The sequence below is a fragment of the Rhinatrema bivittatum genome, chromosome 8 (genome assembly GCF_901001135.1).
Source record: "Rhinatrema bivittatum chromosome 8, aRhiBiv1.1, whole genome shotgun sequence".
NCBI lineage: Eukaryota > Metazoa > Chordata > Amphibia > Gymnophiona > Rhinatrematidae > Rhinatrema > Rhinatrema bivittatum.
Genome location: NC_042622.1, coordinates 198,821,166 through 198,838,769, shown reverse-complemented (window position 1 = coordinate 198,838,769; position 17,604 = coordinate 198,821,166). Strand labels below are relative to the sequence as shown.

General features: G+C 48.4%; 1 protein-coding gene across 3 annotated transcripts in view; it reads right to left on the bottom strand.

Moving 5' to 3' along the window:
* Positions 1-17,352, bottom strand: part of LOC115097044 (tapasin-related protein-like) — a 49,773-nt gene extending 32,421 nt beyond the window's left edge. For 2 of the 3 annotated variants that reach the window (XM_029612464.1, XM_029612465.1), the window contains exons 1-2: positions 16,981-17,352; positions 5,907-6,131 (exon numbers count right to left, since the gene is read on the bottom strand). In XM_029612464.1, coding sequence (XP_029468324.1) covers positions 5,907-6,131; positions 16,981-17,023 — 268 coding nt within the window. In that variant the 5' untranslated portion in view covers positions 17,024-17,352. The remainder of the gene's footprint in view (positions 1-5,906; positions 6,132-16,980) is intronic. The other variant, XM_029612463.1, reaches the window with a different exon arrangement.
* Between the last annotated feature and the right edge of the window lie 252 nt (positions 17,353-17,604).

The following is a 17,604-nucleotide window of genomic DNA, read 5'->3' as shown; positions in this document are numbered from 1 at the left end:
GTGGCAAACAAAAAGTCCCAGTGTACCAGGTCAAATGCCTTTTCGGCATCAATAGCCATTAATACCATAGGGACTTTTGCAGTATTGGCCCACCAGATCCCGTCAATCACCTTGCGGACGTTATCAGCGGCCATCCTACGAGGTATGAAACCAACCTGATCACTGTGCACTAGTAAAGGGAGAACAGTGTTAAGCCTGGCGGCCAGTACCTTTGCCAGGATTTTTAAGTCGACATTAAGCAGTGAGATAGGGCGATACGATCCACACTGCGTGGGGTCCCGGCCAGGCTTTGGGAGGACGGTAATACCCGCCACATTAGAATGCAGCGGTAGCGAGGCTCCCTCCCGTATACCATTAAAAAAGGCAGTCAGGGGGCCCACTAACTGAGTAATAAACTTTTTGTAATAACTACCGGTGAATCCATCGAGGCCCGGGGACTTTCCCGCCTTAAGATCCCCAATGGCCGCCTCGACTTCTATAGATTGTATGGGTGCATCTAAATATCCTTGTTGAGACTTTGTCAAAGTAGGGAGGGAGATCGACTCCAGGTATTGGTCTATTTTGGGTGCCGTAATAGTGGCATCTGCCTTGTATAACTGGGCATAGAACTTAGTAAAACAGCGACGAATATCTTTAGTCTCAGTCAGCATGGCTCCTTGCTTGTCCCTAATCTTGGCTATGAGAGTCGCGTAATTACGCTGTTTAAGCATTCGTGCTAAAAACCGCCCTGCCTTATTATTACCTTCATAATAGCGTTGTTTGGCCCTAAGCATAGCATGTGCTATCTGCTCCGTGTCCAGTAATTGCAGCTCAGTACGCTTGAGCCGCAGGCGGGCAAGGGTAGCACGCGTCTGGCGTTGGGAATGCTCGCGAGTCAACACGGCGATGTCTTGTAGGATGGCACTGCGCTTTGCATCTCTAAGTTTTCTCAATGCTGTGGAGAGAGCTATCAAATGCCCTCTCATGACCGCTTTGGACCCCTCCCAGTAAATCCCAGCATCGCTCACCGTCCCCTTATTCAAATCTAGATAGGCTCGTAAATGCGCAGCCAACTGCTCACTATGGCCGGGATCTCGGAGCAACTCATCTCTAAGGCGCCAAAACCGACAACCCGGCTCAGGGTCCCGCAGGCCTACCGTTAGCCACACGGGTGCATGATCGGACCATGTGATATCCCCTATGTCAGTGTCCAACACCTGATTCTGAATTCCCTTATCCACCAACAGGTAATCCAGACGAGAGTAAGTATTATGAGGGTTAGAATAGAACGTATATGTTCTGGCCGTAGGATTCCTCTGTCGCCATATGTCCAGGAGTCCCCACCCTTGCATTAATGTCTTCAAGGAGGCGGTGGATTTCCCTGTCCCCCCTCTTCGGGGACCGGAGGAATCCAGTCTAGGGTTCCGCACCACATTGTGGTCCCCGCCCCAGATTAATATTCCCTCTGCATACGTGGCCAAGACTGCCTCCATTTGTGCAAAAAAGAGGTGCTGGTCCACGGTGGGGGCATACACGCTAATTATAGTATATAAATGACCATCCAGCTGCATTTTCAATAATATATAACGGCCTTCAGGGTCAGCTAAGTGAGATTTATATTCAAAAATAACAGAGCGGGCAACGAGGATACCCACTCCAGCATATTTGGAAGTGGGGGAACTAGCTGCAAAATAACCGTGGGGATACCCTGCGAACTGCAAGAGGTGTTCATGGCGTTTTCTAGTGTGCGTCTCCTGGATGAGGGCAATATCCACGCCTTGGCGTTTAAGATCCCTAAAAAGTAGCTGCCGTTTCATTGGGGTGTTAAGTCCCTTCACATTTAGGGACCATATTTTCAGTGCCATGGGACAGACTTCATAAAGGGATGCACGCCACTCCACTGTGAGAAATCTCTATCTCCATCTCGGGTCCTCCCAACAGAAAAGTAACACCCAGCCTGGACCCCCTGAGCACATGGATGAAAAAATTCCCTCCCCCTCCCTCCAAATCCCGATATATCCCCCATTGGGATAACTCCAGAAACCGGGGGTCCTAGTAACCCGCAGGAAAGGCCACTCCCCGGCTATAAAGAGAGAGAATAAACGCCCATCTGAAAGCGATCCAACCCACAAACAGGAAAACAGTGCTAACGTAACCCAAACAGTGTACAAAAAGATATGTCACCCAGAACCTGCAATTCTGATTGAATAAGGAGAGTCTCCAGTCCCTTCAGCCTGTTGGGCCAGCTGCAGGTACCTTCCATGCTCCAGGCGGTGTCCGCCCCTGCCTTTCCAGCCTGCGTTTGTTTCCCACTCGCTGCCAACGTGGTGTCTTCGGCATAGTGGGCGCACGAAGCGCGGCAGGCGCAGAAACTGGAGGAGCAGGCAGCTGTTGCTTAGCAAAGACCTCAGACGCCTCTTCCAAGGTGCGAACCCGGAATACGGCTCCCTTATGCTCAAACTGAAGGCCAAAAGGGAAGGTCCATTTGTATCTGATGTTCCGGTCCCTCAGTATGCCGGTGATCGGGCGAAAATCAAAACGCTTGCGCAATGTAGTGGCCGCCAGGTCATTGAAAAAGCTGAGTTTGTGTCCTTCCCAGACCCACTCGCGCTGCGTACGGGAACGTGCATATAACCTCTCCTTCTCTTTGAAGGTCTGGAGGCACACCAAAATGTCCCGAGGCTTTTCCGTCGTCTGAGGCCCCAAGGTCCTATGTACACGCTCGATGTGGAAACTTGGACCCCCATCCTCGGGCCCCTCCTCCCCGCTATCAGGCTCCTTCATGATATAACAAAATATTTTTTGCACCACAGACTCACAGTTCAGATAATTGTCCCCTTCAGGCACACCCCTGATGCGCAAGTTGTTGCGGCGGGACCGGTTCTCAAGGTCCTCCACTTTGTCTGCCAAGCGTGCCTGATCCTGCATGCTGGAGTGCAGTGCGTCGGCCATTTTGTGGAGCATATCCTCATGGCCCTCCACCTTGGTGTCCAGCTCACCCACGCGATTGCCAAGCATGGCTAAGTCCTCTCGCAGATCATCCATGTGCTGCATCAGGTCGGCCTTATGCTGCTTCATATCCGCCCTTAACCCGATAAACCACTCTCTCATCTCCGCCCGTGATGGCAGGTCAGAGATGGCTTCTGGGACCGGGTGCTCCGCCACGGTTTCTGCGCCGGGGCCTGCCTCCATGTCCGATGCTGACTCCAAATCTCCCTGCCCCGATTTCGCGTAGGAAAAACGTTTCAAGCTGCAACCCGACTTTAGATTAGCCATCTCTAGGTGATAAACTACTGGTGGCGCGAGAAAAGGCAGGAACTTGGGTGCGAATAGCGTGGGTTAGATCGCTCGCAAAATTATAAAGCCGGGAGCTCGCGGGCTATGCGACCATTCCCGCCGGTGACGTCAGCGCGCCCCCTGTTTGCTTTTTTGACTGCTGCAGCACAATGAATCGACGATGTCAATGTATTATCCACTATGATGCCTAGATCTTTTTTTTGGTTGCTAACTCATAACATGGAACCTAACCATGAAGTACAGCATGGGTTATTTTTCCCCATATGCAACATCTTGCACTTGTCCACATTAAATTTCATCTGCCTTTGGATGCCCAATCTTCCAGCTTCGGAAGGTCCTCCTGCAATTTATCACAGTCTGCTTGTGATTTAACTACTCTGATTACTTTTGTATCATCTGCAAATTTGATAACCTCATTCGTCGTATTCCTTTCCAGATCATTTATAAATATATTGAAAAGTACCGCCCAAGTACAGATTCCTGAGGCACTCCACTGTTTACCCTTTTCCACTGATAAAATTGACCATTTAATCCCACTCTCTGTTGCCTGTCTTTTAACCAGTTTGTAATCTATGAAAGGTCATCACCTCCTATCCCATGATTTTTAGTTTTCTTAGAAGCCTCTAAATGAGGGAATTTGTCAAACGCCTTCTGAAAATCCAAAGACACTACATCTACAGGTTCACCTTTATCCACGTTTATTAACCTTTTCAAAAAAATGGAGCATATTTGGGAGGCAAGATTTCCCTTGGGTAAATCCATGTTGACTGTGTTCCATTAAACCATGTCTTTCTATATGCTCTGTAATTTTGATCTTTAGAATAGTTTCCACTATGTTTCCCAGCACTGAAGTCAGGCTCACGGGTGTATAGTTCTCCAGATCACCCTGGAGCCCTTTTTAAATATTGGGGTTATATTGGCCATCCTCCAGTCTTCAAGTACAATGGATGATTTTAATGATAGGTTACAAATTTTAATTAATAGATCTTAAATTTCATTTTTTAGTTCCTTCAGAATCCCGGGATGCATACCATCTGGTCCAGGTAATTTGCTACTCTTTAGTTTGTCAATCTAGCCCTACGACATCTTCCAGGTTCACAGTGATTTGGCTCATTTCATCTGACTCATCACCCTTGAAATCCTTCTCCAGAACGGGTATCTCCCCAACAGACATGACAAACTTTGCCCGCGCTGCGTGGGAGTTGGCTTGCCAGCGCAGTCGGGCCTTCACACGTAGTCAGGCCTAAAAATAGCACCTGCTGACATAAGCGCTCCCTGACGCTCTGCAGTGCTGAAATATCAAGCACCTGGCCCCAACCAACAAAAGTAATTCAGCCCACTTCCTCTTGCCATACAGTGACTTAACTGCTGCCTCAGCCCTGCTCTCAGCCGCTACTGCTGTCGTCCTTTTCTTAAACAATAAATAAATAAAATAAACAAACAGGCCTGGCCAGAAAAGGGACCAAAAAAAACGGGAACAGAAATATTTCCCTGCTTCTGGAGGCCGAGCACTGAAGATGCCAGGGACACGGAATGAAGGGCCCAGAGGGGGTAAGGGGACCAGGAACCCTGGCTATCAATCCCCTCCTGACAAGAAGGGTCAAGTCAGGACAGGTCACCAACCCCCCTGCTCTACCCCGCTCTACCCCAGGGATGGCCCTCGAAGGAACCTAACACCTCGTGGAGCTGAATCTCCGTACTCTTCTTCTTCTTTTAAACTCCAGACTGCAGGTTTCCACCTCTCCCATCTGCTGGAGACAGAGAAATACTGAGGGACTGCAGGTGTCACTCTCGGATATGTAGCAGTGCCTCAAAGTTTTGTTCTCTGCCTCCATCTGCTGGTAGGGATGCATAAACCCCACTTGTCTGGACTGATCCGGGGTACGAACAGGGACACAATAACGCCTAAGCGTGATTTCATTTTGTTGGGTGAATAAATGCATCACAGTCTCTGTACTGCCTTCCCCCCCCCCCCCCCCCAACAAGCATTTTAATCAAGAGATTTCATAAGAAGGGACCAGGCTCAGCGTGGGCCTGTGAGCAGACTTTCAAAGGGGAAATTCCCCAGTGCTTTCATTACCTTGCAGATGTAGAGTAGTTATGTTAAACGAGTGACAAGCAGGCACGGGAGATTTGAAAATGAAATCCCTGCCCATCTTTTCCTGGCTGAGGGCCCTTGGACAATTTTTAAAGGGCCTTTTTCTGTGGGTAAATACCCCACCACCCGCTTTTACCCACGGAAATCACTTTGGAAGCTACCCTCAAAAAAAAAAAAAAAAAAAAGCTGCAAAAACGATGGGAACATAACTAGAGCAGGAACTATCACCCGTCCCAGGCCGCCAGTTCCATAGCATGGTGCCCTGGAGTTGTAGGACCACCCCCTGCAGCACCACCTGGACTATGGTGCTTGGTGGCCAGAAAGGACAAATCACCTCCTGAAGGCTGCAGCATGAATTAGGGTACTCTGCTGCCACCTACTGGTCAAGCTCAAGTACTGCATGGAGCTGTGACGGTCAATGGCCGCCAGGCTGCATATTAGTCCATGGACCCTCTTATCAGTCATAGCAGGTTTCTGGCAGGCTTTCCTATCCTGCTTGAGTACATTGAATGTAATGCATAAGCCTCATTACCTCTTACGATAAAAGTGATTTGGTAAGTGTCAGGATAAGAGGATTCCAGGTGCTGTGTCTCAGCGCTTTGTGCTTTGCTGCTCCCAAGCAGTAGTCGGGCCTTCAATTTCACAGGATCTCCTGCACCAGCAAGGTGATTTACAGTTTTATACATGCAAAGCAGCTGCTTAGTCTGGCTGAATGCTGAACCAGCTGAAACAGGCGTATCTTGGAACATGAGGAAGCCTTAAAGAGAAAACAGGAAATTCTGATGCAATGCCTTAGTAATTCTCTCTCCAAAACCATCCTTACCATTTGTAAAATCAGAACTTGCTGCACATTTACAGAGGGATTTTTTTTGTCTCTTAAAGTAAATCAAAAGAAATGAAATTTGAATGGCTTCCAAACTGCTTTTTTGCCTTTTCAGGGAGTTTACCATAACTGTCCCCCCAGAGTCGCAGAGACCAATATCTGACTCATAATTTGAAGAATTCCTATGTTGGGGACTCTAAAAGGTGGATGTGCCAAGGTACTAAGTAGATTCAGGCCGACGCAATACTGTGCACAGGTTAATCCGCAATTGGACGCACATTTTGGAAGCTTGCCCATAACACCTTATACAATAAGGGGATTAGCGTGTCCAAAACGCGTTAAAAAAAAGTGCGTCCAGTTTGGAAGAACGTTTTTAGCGTGTCAATATTGCGTTGGCTAGTGTGTATTAGGGGAGACAGGTGTGGTCTTTAGAATAATCAGAGCTTGTCCTAAAATTCCCTCTAGTTGTGAGCGACAAGTACTACAATGGCTTCGGTAGCAGGGGCAAATCTCCTCATCCACTACCCAGTAGAGCCTTAGTCCTGGTTGAGGTGTTTCTTCACAGGCTACACACTCCGAAAGTAATTTTCAGACGGGTAAAGTCTGTGGATACTTTCTGCCTGCAGATTTTACATTGCTTTTCAAGGTTAAGGTGTGCACATAACTTCACCTGCGCAAAGCTATACCTGCTCTTTGAAAGGCAGAGAAGAAAATTAGTTTCTTACCTGATAATTTTCGTTCCTGTAGTACCACGGATCAGTCCAGACTCCTGGGTTTTGCCCCCCTAGCAGATGGAGACAGAAGTTTTCAAAACAAAACTCTGCCTCAAATAGGATGGTGCCACCTACAATCCCGGCAGTATTACTCAATGTCAAAGCAGAATGGCTCTCAAAAAACCACCATAACTATGTACAATAACCCTTCAACAAGAAAAAGAAATAACCGGTTCACTTAACCCTCCTAGGAACTGAACCTGTAGAACCACTTGAGGATGGTCAATCCAATTTCTGCAGATCTGAAAACAAATCAATCAATAACTGAGCGGACTCTCCCTTACTTCCATGCATTCCCCAGGCGGGACTCTCGACTGATCCTTAGTACTACAGGAATGAAAATTATCAGGTAAGAAACTAATTTTCCTTTCCCTGTACGTACCCGGATCAATCCAGACTCCTGGGATGTACCAGAGCTTTCTTATCTGGGATGGGATCTGTAGAGGCCCGCTCTAAGCACTGCTTCTCCAAAGCCTCCTTCACCCGGTGCCTGAACATCCAGTCTGTAGTAACTGGCAAAGGTATGCAAAGACTTCCAATTCACCGCCCTGCAGATCTCCTGTGGTGAGACCATTTGACACTCCGCCCAAGAAGCCGCCTGCGAACGGGTAGAATGAGCCTGAAGACCAAACGATACAGGCTCACCACACAGCAAATATGCCGAGCCTATAGCCTCTTTCAACCAGCGCGAAATTGTAGCTTTAGATGCCATATTTCCTCGTTTCGGACCAGCTCACAGAACAAAAAGATGGTCCGTCACACGAAACGAGTTAGTAACTTCCAGATAACGCAACAATGCCCGAACATCCAGCTTCCATAAGTCTTTAGACATAGGGTCTGACCGGTCCAAAATGGGAAACGACGGAAGCTCCACTGACTGATTCCCGTGAAAAACAGACACCACCTTTGGAAGAAAGGAAGGAACTGTCCTCAAGGACACACCAAAATCTGAAATTCTCAGAAACGGCTCCCTACAGGATAGAGCCTGGAGCTCAGATACCCTGCGAGCAGATGTGATAGCCATAAGGAAAATCACCTTTAACGTGAGATCCTTTATTGTAGCTGTTTTCAGAGGCTGAAAGGGCACCGTACACAGAGCTGAGAGAATCAAGTTCAGATTCCAAGAAGGACAAGGGTGCCTGATCAGGGGACGTAAATGCTTTGCCCCCTTTAGGAAAGGAGCCACATCGTGGTGAGCAGCCAATGTCACGCCTTGAATGGAACCACGCAAACAACCAAGAGCTGCCACCTGAACCCTCAGGGAACTACACAATAAGCCCTTGGCGAGTCCGGATTGTAAGAAACCTAAAACATCAGACACCGAAGACCGAGTAGGAACAATTGCTCAGTCCACGCACCAAGATTCGAAGATTCTCCACACGCGCACATACGCGAGATTGGTGGATGTCTTGCGCGACTGGAGAAGTATTGCCATCACAGCATTCGAATACCATTTGCTCCTCAGGTGGCGCCTCTGAAAAGCCATGCTGCTAGACAAAAGTGATTGACCTCTTCCAAACACACAGGCTCTTGATGGAGAAGGTACAGGAGCAGTGGCAACCGCAGGGGACCCGCCACTGCCAGATTGACTAGGTCCGCAAACCAAGGCAATCTCCACTCTCCTGAGCACTTTGCCTATCAGTGGCCAAGGAGGGAAGATGTACAGCAGCACGTCGGTCGGCCAGGGCATCTACCCCTTCTGCTCCTGTTTCTCTGCGGCGACCGAAGAAGCGCGCAGCCATGAGATCCATGCGGGGTACGCCCCCACGTGTTGCATATGAGCTGGAAAGCTTTGTCTGCGAGATCCCATTCCCGGGATAGAGGCGGTGCCGACTGAGAAAGTCCACCTGAACGCTGTCGACTCCTGCTATGTGAGACGCTACAATACTTACTAAATGCTTCTCCACCCAGCTGATCAGCTGCCGGGCTTCCGTGGCCATTGGCTGGCTCTTGGTTCCCTCTTGGCGATTGATATAAGCCACCGTGGTTGCATTGTCGGAAAGAATTCTGACTGACTTCCCCTGAAGGAGAGGCGGAATGCTTGCAACGCTAACCACACTGCCCTGATTTCCAGACGATTGATCAACCACTGAGATTCTTCCTGGTAACATTGTCCCTGCACAGACTTCCTCAGGCAAACTGCTCCCCAACCGGAGAGGCTGGCGTCCGTGGACACCACTGTCCATTTGGGCACCTCCAGGGGAACTCCTCGGGATAAGTTATCTGAGATAAGCCACCAATTGAGACTGGAGCGTGCCGTATCCATAAGAGGGAGAGGTAAATGAAACTGTTCGGAGACTGGATTCTTGTACTGCCTATCGTTTCTCTTTGTAACTGCATGGGAAGACCAGAAACCGCCCCGGAAGGTGGTGTGCAAAATCTAAAGCGTAGCCTTGATTTATCACAGTAAGGACCCACTAGTCTGACGTCACCTTGACCCATTCCTCATAAAACAGGGACAATCTGCCCCCAACAGCTGGAACCGAGGAATGGGTCGGCGTCCCTTCATTGGGAAGACTTGGCCCCAAAGCATCGGCCACGAAAGGGCTGAGACCAGGACTGTTGGAGACTGGATGCTTGCCGAAAGGAAGAAGCTGGAGCTCTGGACAGACGAAATCTCTGATTCCCTCTGAATCGAAACCGTGAAGAAAAGGAGCCCCTCGACTTGGGCCTATCCTCTGGCAGTCTGTGAACCTTGTTCTCCCCCTGGGATTGAATCATATCCTCAAGATCCTTGCCAAAAAGCAATTTACCCTTGAAAGGCAACGACCCCAACTGAGCCTTGGAGGAAATATCCGCTGACCAGTTTCTTAACCAAAGGAGCCGACCAGCCGAGACTGCCGACACCATGGATCTGGCCGAAGTTCATAACGCCCCCCACAGACGAAGCCGGCCTATCGGGGGCCTAGACGAGCAGCCAATCAGGCTGTCCCTTCCAGGGCTTCAAAGTCCTGTTCCGGCTGGCGTTGCGCACCGAAGGAGCGCGACAAAGGAGCCCGCCCCTTTGTGCGCCCCTTCGTGCACCCCGGAAGGGCATCCCGGAAGTTAAAGAACTAGGCCGTCTCCAGACCTAGCTTGCGCTATCGGCGCTATCCCACCGGGGAAAGAGCTAGCAACCAGCCTGATCCAGCACGCTAGCCCTCTAGACACGTGGCAAGGCCCCCAACCGTGCTCCCAGCCCTTTCGGCCCTCTCAGAGGCACCAGCCTCACAGCAGCCACAAAATTCAAATAACAGCAAGAACCCAGCACAGGAGACCCTCGCCGACCTGCAGCCTCGAGCAAGCTGGACCTCCTGAGCACTACCGCCACCATCATTCCTTCACCCTTACGCCTTAACAGAGACCAGACCGTGCAACGCTTCCGCAGCCGACGCCAAGGCCAACTGAGTGCCATCCCCCGAAGCCCGCCCAGCATCGACGACGTCATCAAAGCGCTGATAGGCACCTTAATTACATACCTACACAGGCGCCGACCCTCTCTTCAGCCACGCAGCCAGCACAGCTTCTCCTCGCCGCCTCCACCGCATTCGGCGGCCGTGACCCATTGGGGTCCCTGGAGGCCCACCTCTACCAACCGTCCCTCCCTGCGACCGCCGCCCAGCAGACCCCGAGGCCTGCCCAGCAACGGCGACTTCTTTAATCTCTCTGGTCGCTCCCCTCACTACCCCATTTCTCATCCCTAGCGCTCTCCTATCTTACATTACCTTATTACCCCATTTCTCATCCCTTGCGCTCTCCTATCTCACAGAACTTGTCCCTTAACCCCTTAACCCCCTAACGCACCTAACATACCACCAGCTATGCACACCTACCCCATTGCCTCCATCAAACACTACCCCCTCCCACTACGACCCCCTCACTCCAAAACACACGAAGTACACTACAGAAACCTCCTCCCTATCATGGCCACCCCACTCACACAAATACTAGGCCTCACCACCTTTACCATACTCTTAATCAATGCTCAATCTATCATCAAAAAAACCTCCCTCATCAACGACATACTACTGGATGACAGCCCCGACATCCTAGCCATCACAGAAACTTGGCTAAAGGATACAGACACAACACTACTGAACCAACTCCCACTTGAAAAATATGACATTTTCTCCATACCCCGACCTAAGAAACGAGGAGGGGGCCTCCTCTTAGCGTCCAAAAAGAGTTTTAAATTAACTAGAAAACTTATCTCCACACCCCCCAGACTAGAAATTAGCTTTTTCATGCTCACAACCTCCAAATCTGCTTAGTGTATGCCCCACCAGGACTCCTTGAGGCTAACCCCTCACTCCTGATTGAATACATTTCCAAAAACATAAACATACATGTTCCAGCAACCATCCTTGGAGATTTCAATCTCCACGTTGATAACATCCCCACCTCATCCTCCTGTGATTCACTACTAACTGCATTAGATGCACTCGGTTTCACACAAACTATCACCCAACCCACTCACAAAGCAGGCCACACTCTCGATCTCTTATTCACCAATTCCCAGATCCGTACCAACCCCCCTTCATGCACACCCATCCCCTGGTCCGACCACTATCGCATCGATGCAACATGCTCTGTGATTAAGACCCCTCATCCCATTCAAGGCAAAAAAGTTATACATTTTAGACGTAACTGCAAGCAAGAATTAATATCAGCAATTACTACAGATATCAACTCCCTTGATTTAACAGACGTCGACACGGCACTCACGTCCTGGAACCATATCACCAGTACGATCGCCAATAAGATCTGCCCCATACAGGAACGCACAATTGACACGTCTCAAAGACACAAACAACCCTGGTATACACCAGAATTAAAAAATATGAAATCCAATTTTAAAAAGCTCGAAAGAGCGTGGCACAAAGACCCCACCACTACCCAATTAAATAAATTCAAATCCTACATGCACTCCTACCGAGTAGCTATCGATAAAACCAAAAGAGATTTCCACGCACAACGCATACACCACCTACAATTCAATCCAAGAACCCTATTCCAACTAGTAAATAACCTAACGAAACCCTGCACCCCATCCATACCAGACATAGACAACCAGACTAAATGTGAAGATCTAGCCTCATTCTTCCACAATAAAATTAGCAACATCATGTCACGCTTCCCTCCCAATCAAACATCCAATGAAACGCTACAACGTTTCATGGACCCTTGGTCTGACCCAGTATGGCATTTTCTTATGTTCTTTCTTAAACCACTACCAACCTCTCTTCCTTCGACACCACCTCATCTCTGGAAATCGAATCTATCCTAAAAAAAATCAGACCCTCTACACACCCATCAGATACCATCCCCACAAAAAATCTACTCTCCATCCCCGGGATCATCGCCAAACCCATCTCGAACATCATAAACAAGTCTATTGAACTTGGCAATATCCTCAAAAACCTTAAACATGCCATTGTGAAACCCATACTTAAGAAACCCTCCCTGGACCCCTCCGATCTCTCCAATTTCCGACCCATCTCCAACCTGCCACTAATCACAAAAGTCCTTGAGAAAGCTATTAACAAACAGCTATCAGACTACATGGATGAAAACAACATCCTATCCCCCTCACAATTTGGCTTTCGCAAGCACCATAGTACTGAGACCTTGCTCATTTCACTCTCCGACCACATCTTGAAAGGTCTTGATAAAGGTCTTTCCCACATCCTCATTCTTCTTGACATCTCCGCTGCATTCGACACCATTAAACATCACATCCTATTAGAACGTCTGAGCGACATTGGCATCTCAGGCTCGGCTCTACAATGGTTCCACTCATATCTGGCTGAAAGACAATTTAGCGTACAAATTGGAAACGCCACCTCCAAACCCCACACCCTCGCTCAAGGAGTACCACAAGGTTCATCTCTTTCCTCTACACTTTTCAATATATATCTCCTCCCCCTCTGCCATCTCCTTGCTAAACTTGGCCTTCCGCACTTCATATATGCTGATGATGTGCAGATACTCATTCCGGTTAAAGACTCAATACACAAAGCCGTTGAAATTTGGAAATCTGCCCTCTCTGAGATCAGCAGCCTTCTATCCAACAACTATCTCGCCCTCAACGCTGATAAAACGGAACTCATCCTCATATCACCCCCCAACATCTCCCCCACTCTTCTTATGACCCCTCCACTCACACATAACAATGATCCCTCCACTAACATCACATTCCCTACTCATATATGCAGCCTCGGCGTATCCTTTGACAGTCACCTCAACTGCAAAAAATTCATCAATAACACCCTCAAAGACTGCTTCTTCAAATTGCACACCCTAAAAAGACTCAAACCTCTATTACATCTCAGCGACTTCCGTACCATATTACAAGCCCTCATACTATCGAAAATAGATTACTGCAACTCCTTGCTCCTAGACCTGCCTAAAAGCACCATACAGCCACTGCAACTCCTCCAAAATGCAGCTGCCTGGATACTCACCAACACCCACAAAAATGATCACATAACCCCGGTACTCAAACATCTGCATTGGTTACCCGTAGCATCCAGAATCACCTTCAAAGCCCTCACTCTAATACACAAATCTCTTCACAACCAGGACATGCATTGGTACAATGAACATTTCTCCTTTCACAACAATAACAGACCCACTAGAAAACAATACCTGGCCACACTACATACCCCCTCACCCAAGCTCACTAAGCTCCGCACCACAAACGAAAGGGCCCTCTCCCTAGCAGGTCCTTTTCTCTGGAATAAACTACCCACCTCTCTCCGCCAAGAAACCTGGCCAAAAATATTCAGGCAAAACCTCAAGACCTGGTTCTTCAAGCACTCATACACCTAACCTACACCCAACCACCCGCACCCCCTCTCCAATCCCTTCCCTCTCTCCTCCTCCTCCCCACCCCCTCACTCTCTCCATTTACTCCACATATATTTAACACTATCCCATTTCCCACATGCAATCCTCTGCATATCTGCCTCATAAGCTCCTAAAATTTCATCTCTCTACTAAGTTTATTCACGGCTTCCCTTCAAAGTATACGTATCCCTCCTCTAAGTGTATATAAGGACATTATAAGTGTACATAAGGACATTATAATCTCACACACGTGTATATTTACCTCCGCTAAATGTAGATTTCCCTACCAATTTTCAGAATTCTCTGCTCCTCCAAGTTTAGCTAACCTTAATTACGTAACCTCCTTAGATATTTATTTATTTGTGCAATTTTTATATACCGTTGCCCAGAACAAAGAGTTCTATCTTAACGGTTTACATAATAAATTAACTTAAGACAGTTAAGAAAACAGAAATAAATACAATAAAACAACATATTTGTTACTTGTAAAGACTAATTTGTTATATGTAAAAACTAATGGTTTAACTGTTCCTCATATAATCATGCAATAATTGTAAAGCCTGTTGCTAAATTTTTGTTATCTGTAAACCGATGAGATGTTCCCAACGTTCGTCGGTATATAAAAGCCATTAAATAAATAAAGTGCATCCGCACTATAAGCGAGCGAAGCTTCCAGACGCCCTGCTTGCTGTGCTTCTGCATCGGAAAGTCCAGCATTAGCCTGTAACTGCTGAACCCAGCGAAGGCCCGCTCGTAAGGCAAAATTGCTGCACATAGCTGCCCACACTCCCAGTGCCGAGACTTCAAAAATTTTCTTCAGCTGCAGCTCCAACTTTCTATCCTGCAGGTCCTTCAAGGCTGTAGCACCCGTAACCGGGATCGTGGTCTTTTTGGTGACTGCGGACACCGCCACGTCCACCTTGGGCACCCGCAGTATGTCAATTGCTTCCTCCAGAAGAGGATATAGCTTATCCATAGCCTTGTTAACTTTCAATCCCAGATCCGGGGTATCCCATTCTCTAAATAGCAAGTCCTTGGCAGAAAAATGAAAAGGAAAGGAAGTAGCCGGCCCCTCAGACCCAACAACACTGGGTCCATGGCCCCTAGCCTGGACTCCTCTGGCAACCCATCTATGCCTAGCTCTCCGAGCCAACTCCTCCCTCCTAAACAGACGGAACACCTTCGGGTCATCTCCTTCCACAATGTGAGAGCCTCGTGCTGGATCCTGTGGATGTTGCTCAGGGTCTGTATCCACCCCCACTGGAGGCTTGCCCTGCGGGTCCTGGTTCCCTGGGTCCGTATCCTGATCCGTGGAATCAGTATCGGTCTGATGAGCCCCTGTACACAAAGGGCACTTAGCTTTGGAGGACCCAAAGACTCCCTTAGACTTAGACCGAGGAGAAGGAGGAAGAGGAGGAGTCAGAAGCCCCCTCGAGGCTATCCTCCGTTGCAGGTGAGAGAAGCTGTAAAGGTTCGCTCCTTCCAGGAAACCCTGGCTGAGGAGAGAAAGGAAGCGGGAGAATCCCCTTCCCCATAGCTGCACGAGTCGCTGATCTAAAAAACTCCAAAATGGCCTCCGTTCCCGCACTCAGCGGGAACGGATCTGCCTCAGCTGATCTCGCTGCAGCTAACACTGAAGGAGCTCGGGCAGCCTTGCCTTTAACCATTTTTGCGGCACCGGAGGATCCCCCCCCCCCGGGAAGGCATGCCGAGCACAGCCCCTCCAAAGACGCACGCAGACGAGCGCAGCAGCGGGCCTGAGAAAGCTAAAATTCAATTCTGTAAAAAATAGAAAAAGTGCCGAGTCAGGGAGGGAAGAGAGAGCCGCAGCGCTGGTGACACTGACAGAAAACTAAAGAAAATCAAAACTTTTTTTTTTTCTTTTTAAAGACTTACCCGGCAGTGGTCCATGGTTCTGATCCGGCGGGGTGGAGTGAACCGGGCTCCCCAGTGTCGCACCCAGCTGCTAGCTTGACCCTGTATGCAGCTGCCTCAACAACCAGCGGGGGATGGTCCCCTCAGAACCTTACAAACCCCCTGGGAGGCTCAGGATAGAAACTGCTCCTTTTCCCCCCCCCCCCCTTTTTTTTTTTTTTTTTTAAATAAAGTAAAAATGTTTTACAGACTGGAAACTCTCTAAAGCTCACAGAACTCACTACTCTAACTACAATGAACAATCAGCACAGACTGAAGGCCTTGCACCTCCACCATCTGCTGGAGACAGAGAAAAACTGCAGGACTGTAGGTGGCACCATCCTATATGAGGCGGAGTTTTGTATTGAAAACTTCTCTGTTTCCATCTGCTAGGGGGGAGTGCAAAACCCAGGAGTCTGGACTGATCCTGGTACCTACAGGGAACTTGAGCTTGTGAATTTACATGCTATGGAGGTGATTTTCAAAGGAGTTACACATGTAAATGTAACATACTAGCTCAGCAATTTTCAAAAGCCATTTACTTGAATAAAGTGCATTTACACATATAAAACCCAATTTTAAGCAAGCAAATGTTTTTTAAAATCAGACCTAATACTTTTTAAAACTAAAAGGGCCCGATTTTAAAAAGCATTTACTCGAGTAAAAACCAGGTTTACTGGAGTAAATTCACTTTACTTGAGTAAATGGCTTTTGAAAATTGCTACAATAGTAGCTACATTTACGCATGTAACTCCTTTTGAAAATTTCCCCCTAAGTATGTGTAAATTGAAACTCCAGCCCAACTCCGCACCCCTGCACAACATGCTTATTTTTATGTAAATAAAAGTATGCGCAAAATCATAATTTTTACACCCAGAAGTGCAGACACTTTTGGAACAGTCACTTTGAAAATCCTGCCCACACTGCACACCCGCAGGAACAGTCACCCTGGGATTGGCGCTTGCAGGCCCATTTCAAATCGGCGACCAGTTGCACCTGATATCCACCACTCTCATCTGTTAAAACTTGGGGGGGGGGGGAATGTTTGTTTAAATTAAAATGTAGATATAAACACAAACAAATCCCGTAAAATTCTAAAGTGCTCAAAGGAAAGGTAAAATAAAAAGTTTAAATAATTCAAAATTAAAGGCTCAAACAGAATCGTCCCTGTCCCTTTCAATTCCCAACCTCAGTTTCACAGAACAGCATCGCTTGCCTTAGAACACAACCCCCCCCCCCCCCCCGAAAATATCAAGAAATCCCTTTACCGGCGCCCAGGAAGCAGAGAACTGCAGAGCACGGCCTCGGCATGATCGCGGCTTCTCCGGTGCCCCCCAGCTGGGCTCCGCCGTCCCCCGTTTCGCTTTCGTTTCTCGGGCAGGAGCTGCTGCCGAGGGCGGGACCGGCGCTCGTCGCTCCCGTGCTAGGAAAGCCCGCGCGAAAGACGAGCAGCTCAACTATTTCCGAGCTCGGCCGCTGTCAGGAGGGGTTGGTTTATGCCTCTGGAATCACAAGCGGGCGTCCGAGTTTAAACCTCTCCTCCCCGGTCTGGTGTGGGCTCCTTGTTGGACAGTATTGTGCCCCTTTCTGCAGTGCACCTCGCATGGGGTTCTGGTGAAGACCCGCTCTGCAGCTCTTTGTGCTGTATTCACCGCTTTACTCCTATCGGAGGGAGGGGGCGCTAATGCCTGCACGAGGTTCTGCCGGAGCTGGGGGTGCTCAACTTTTATTTGTGTAAGAGGCCTTCACGGGGCCCGATGAAGATCCGCTCTTCAGCTGTCAGTATTGTACTAGTTTTTTTTTTTTTTTTATTATTATTATTATTTGTTTAAAAAATTCATAGCCTGCTCACATCCATTGTTGGCTGCGGGTACAAAAAATGCACAGAATAA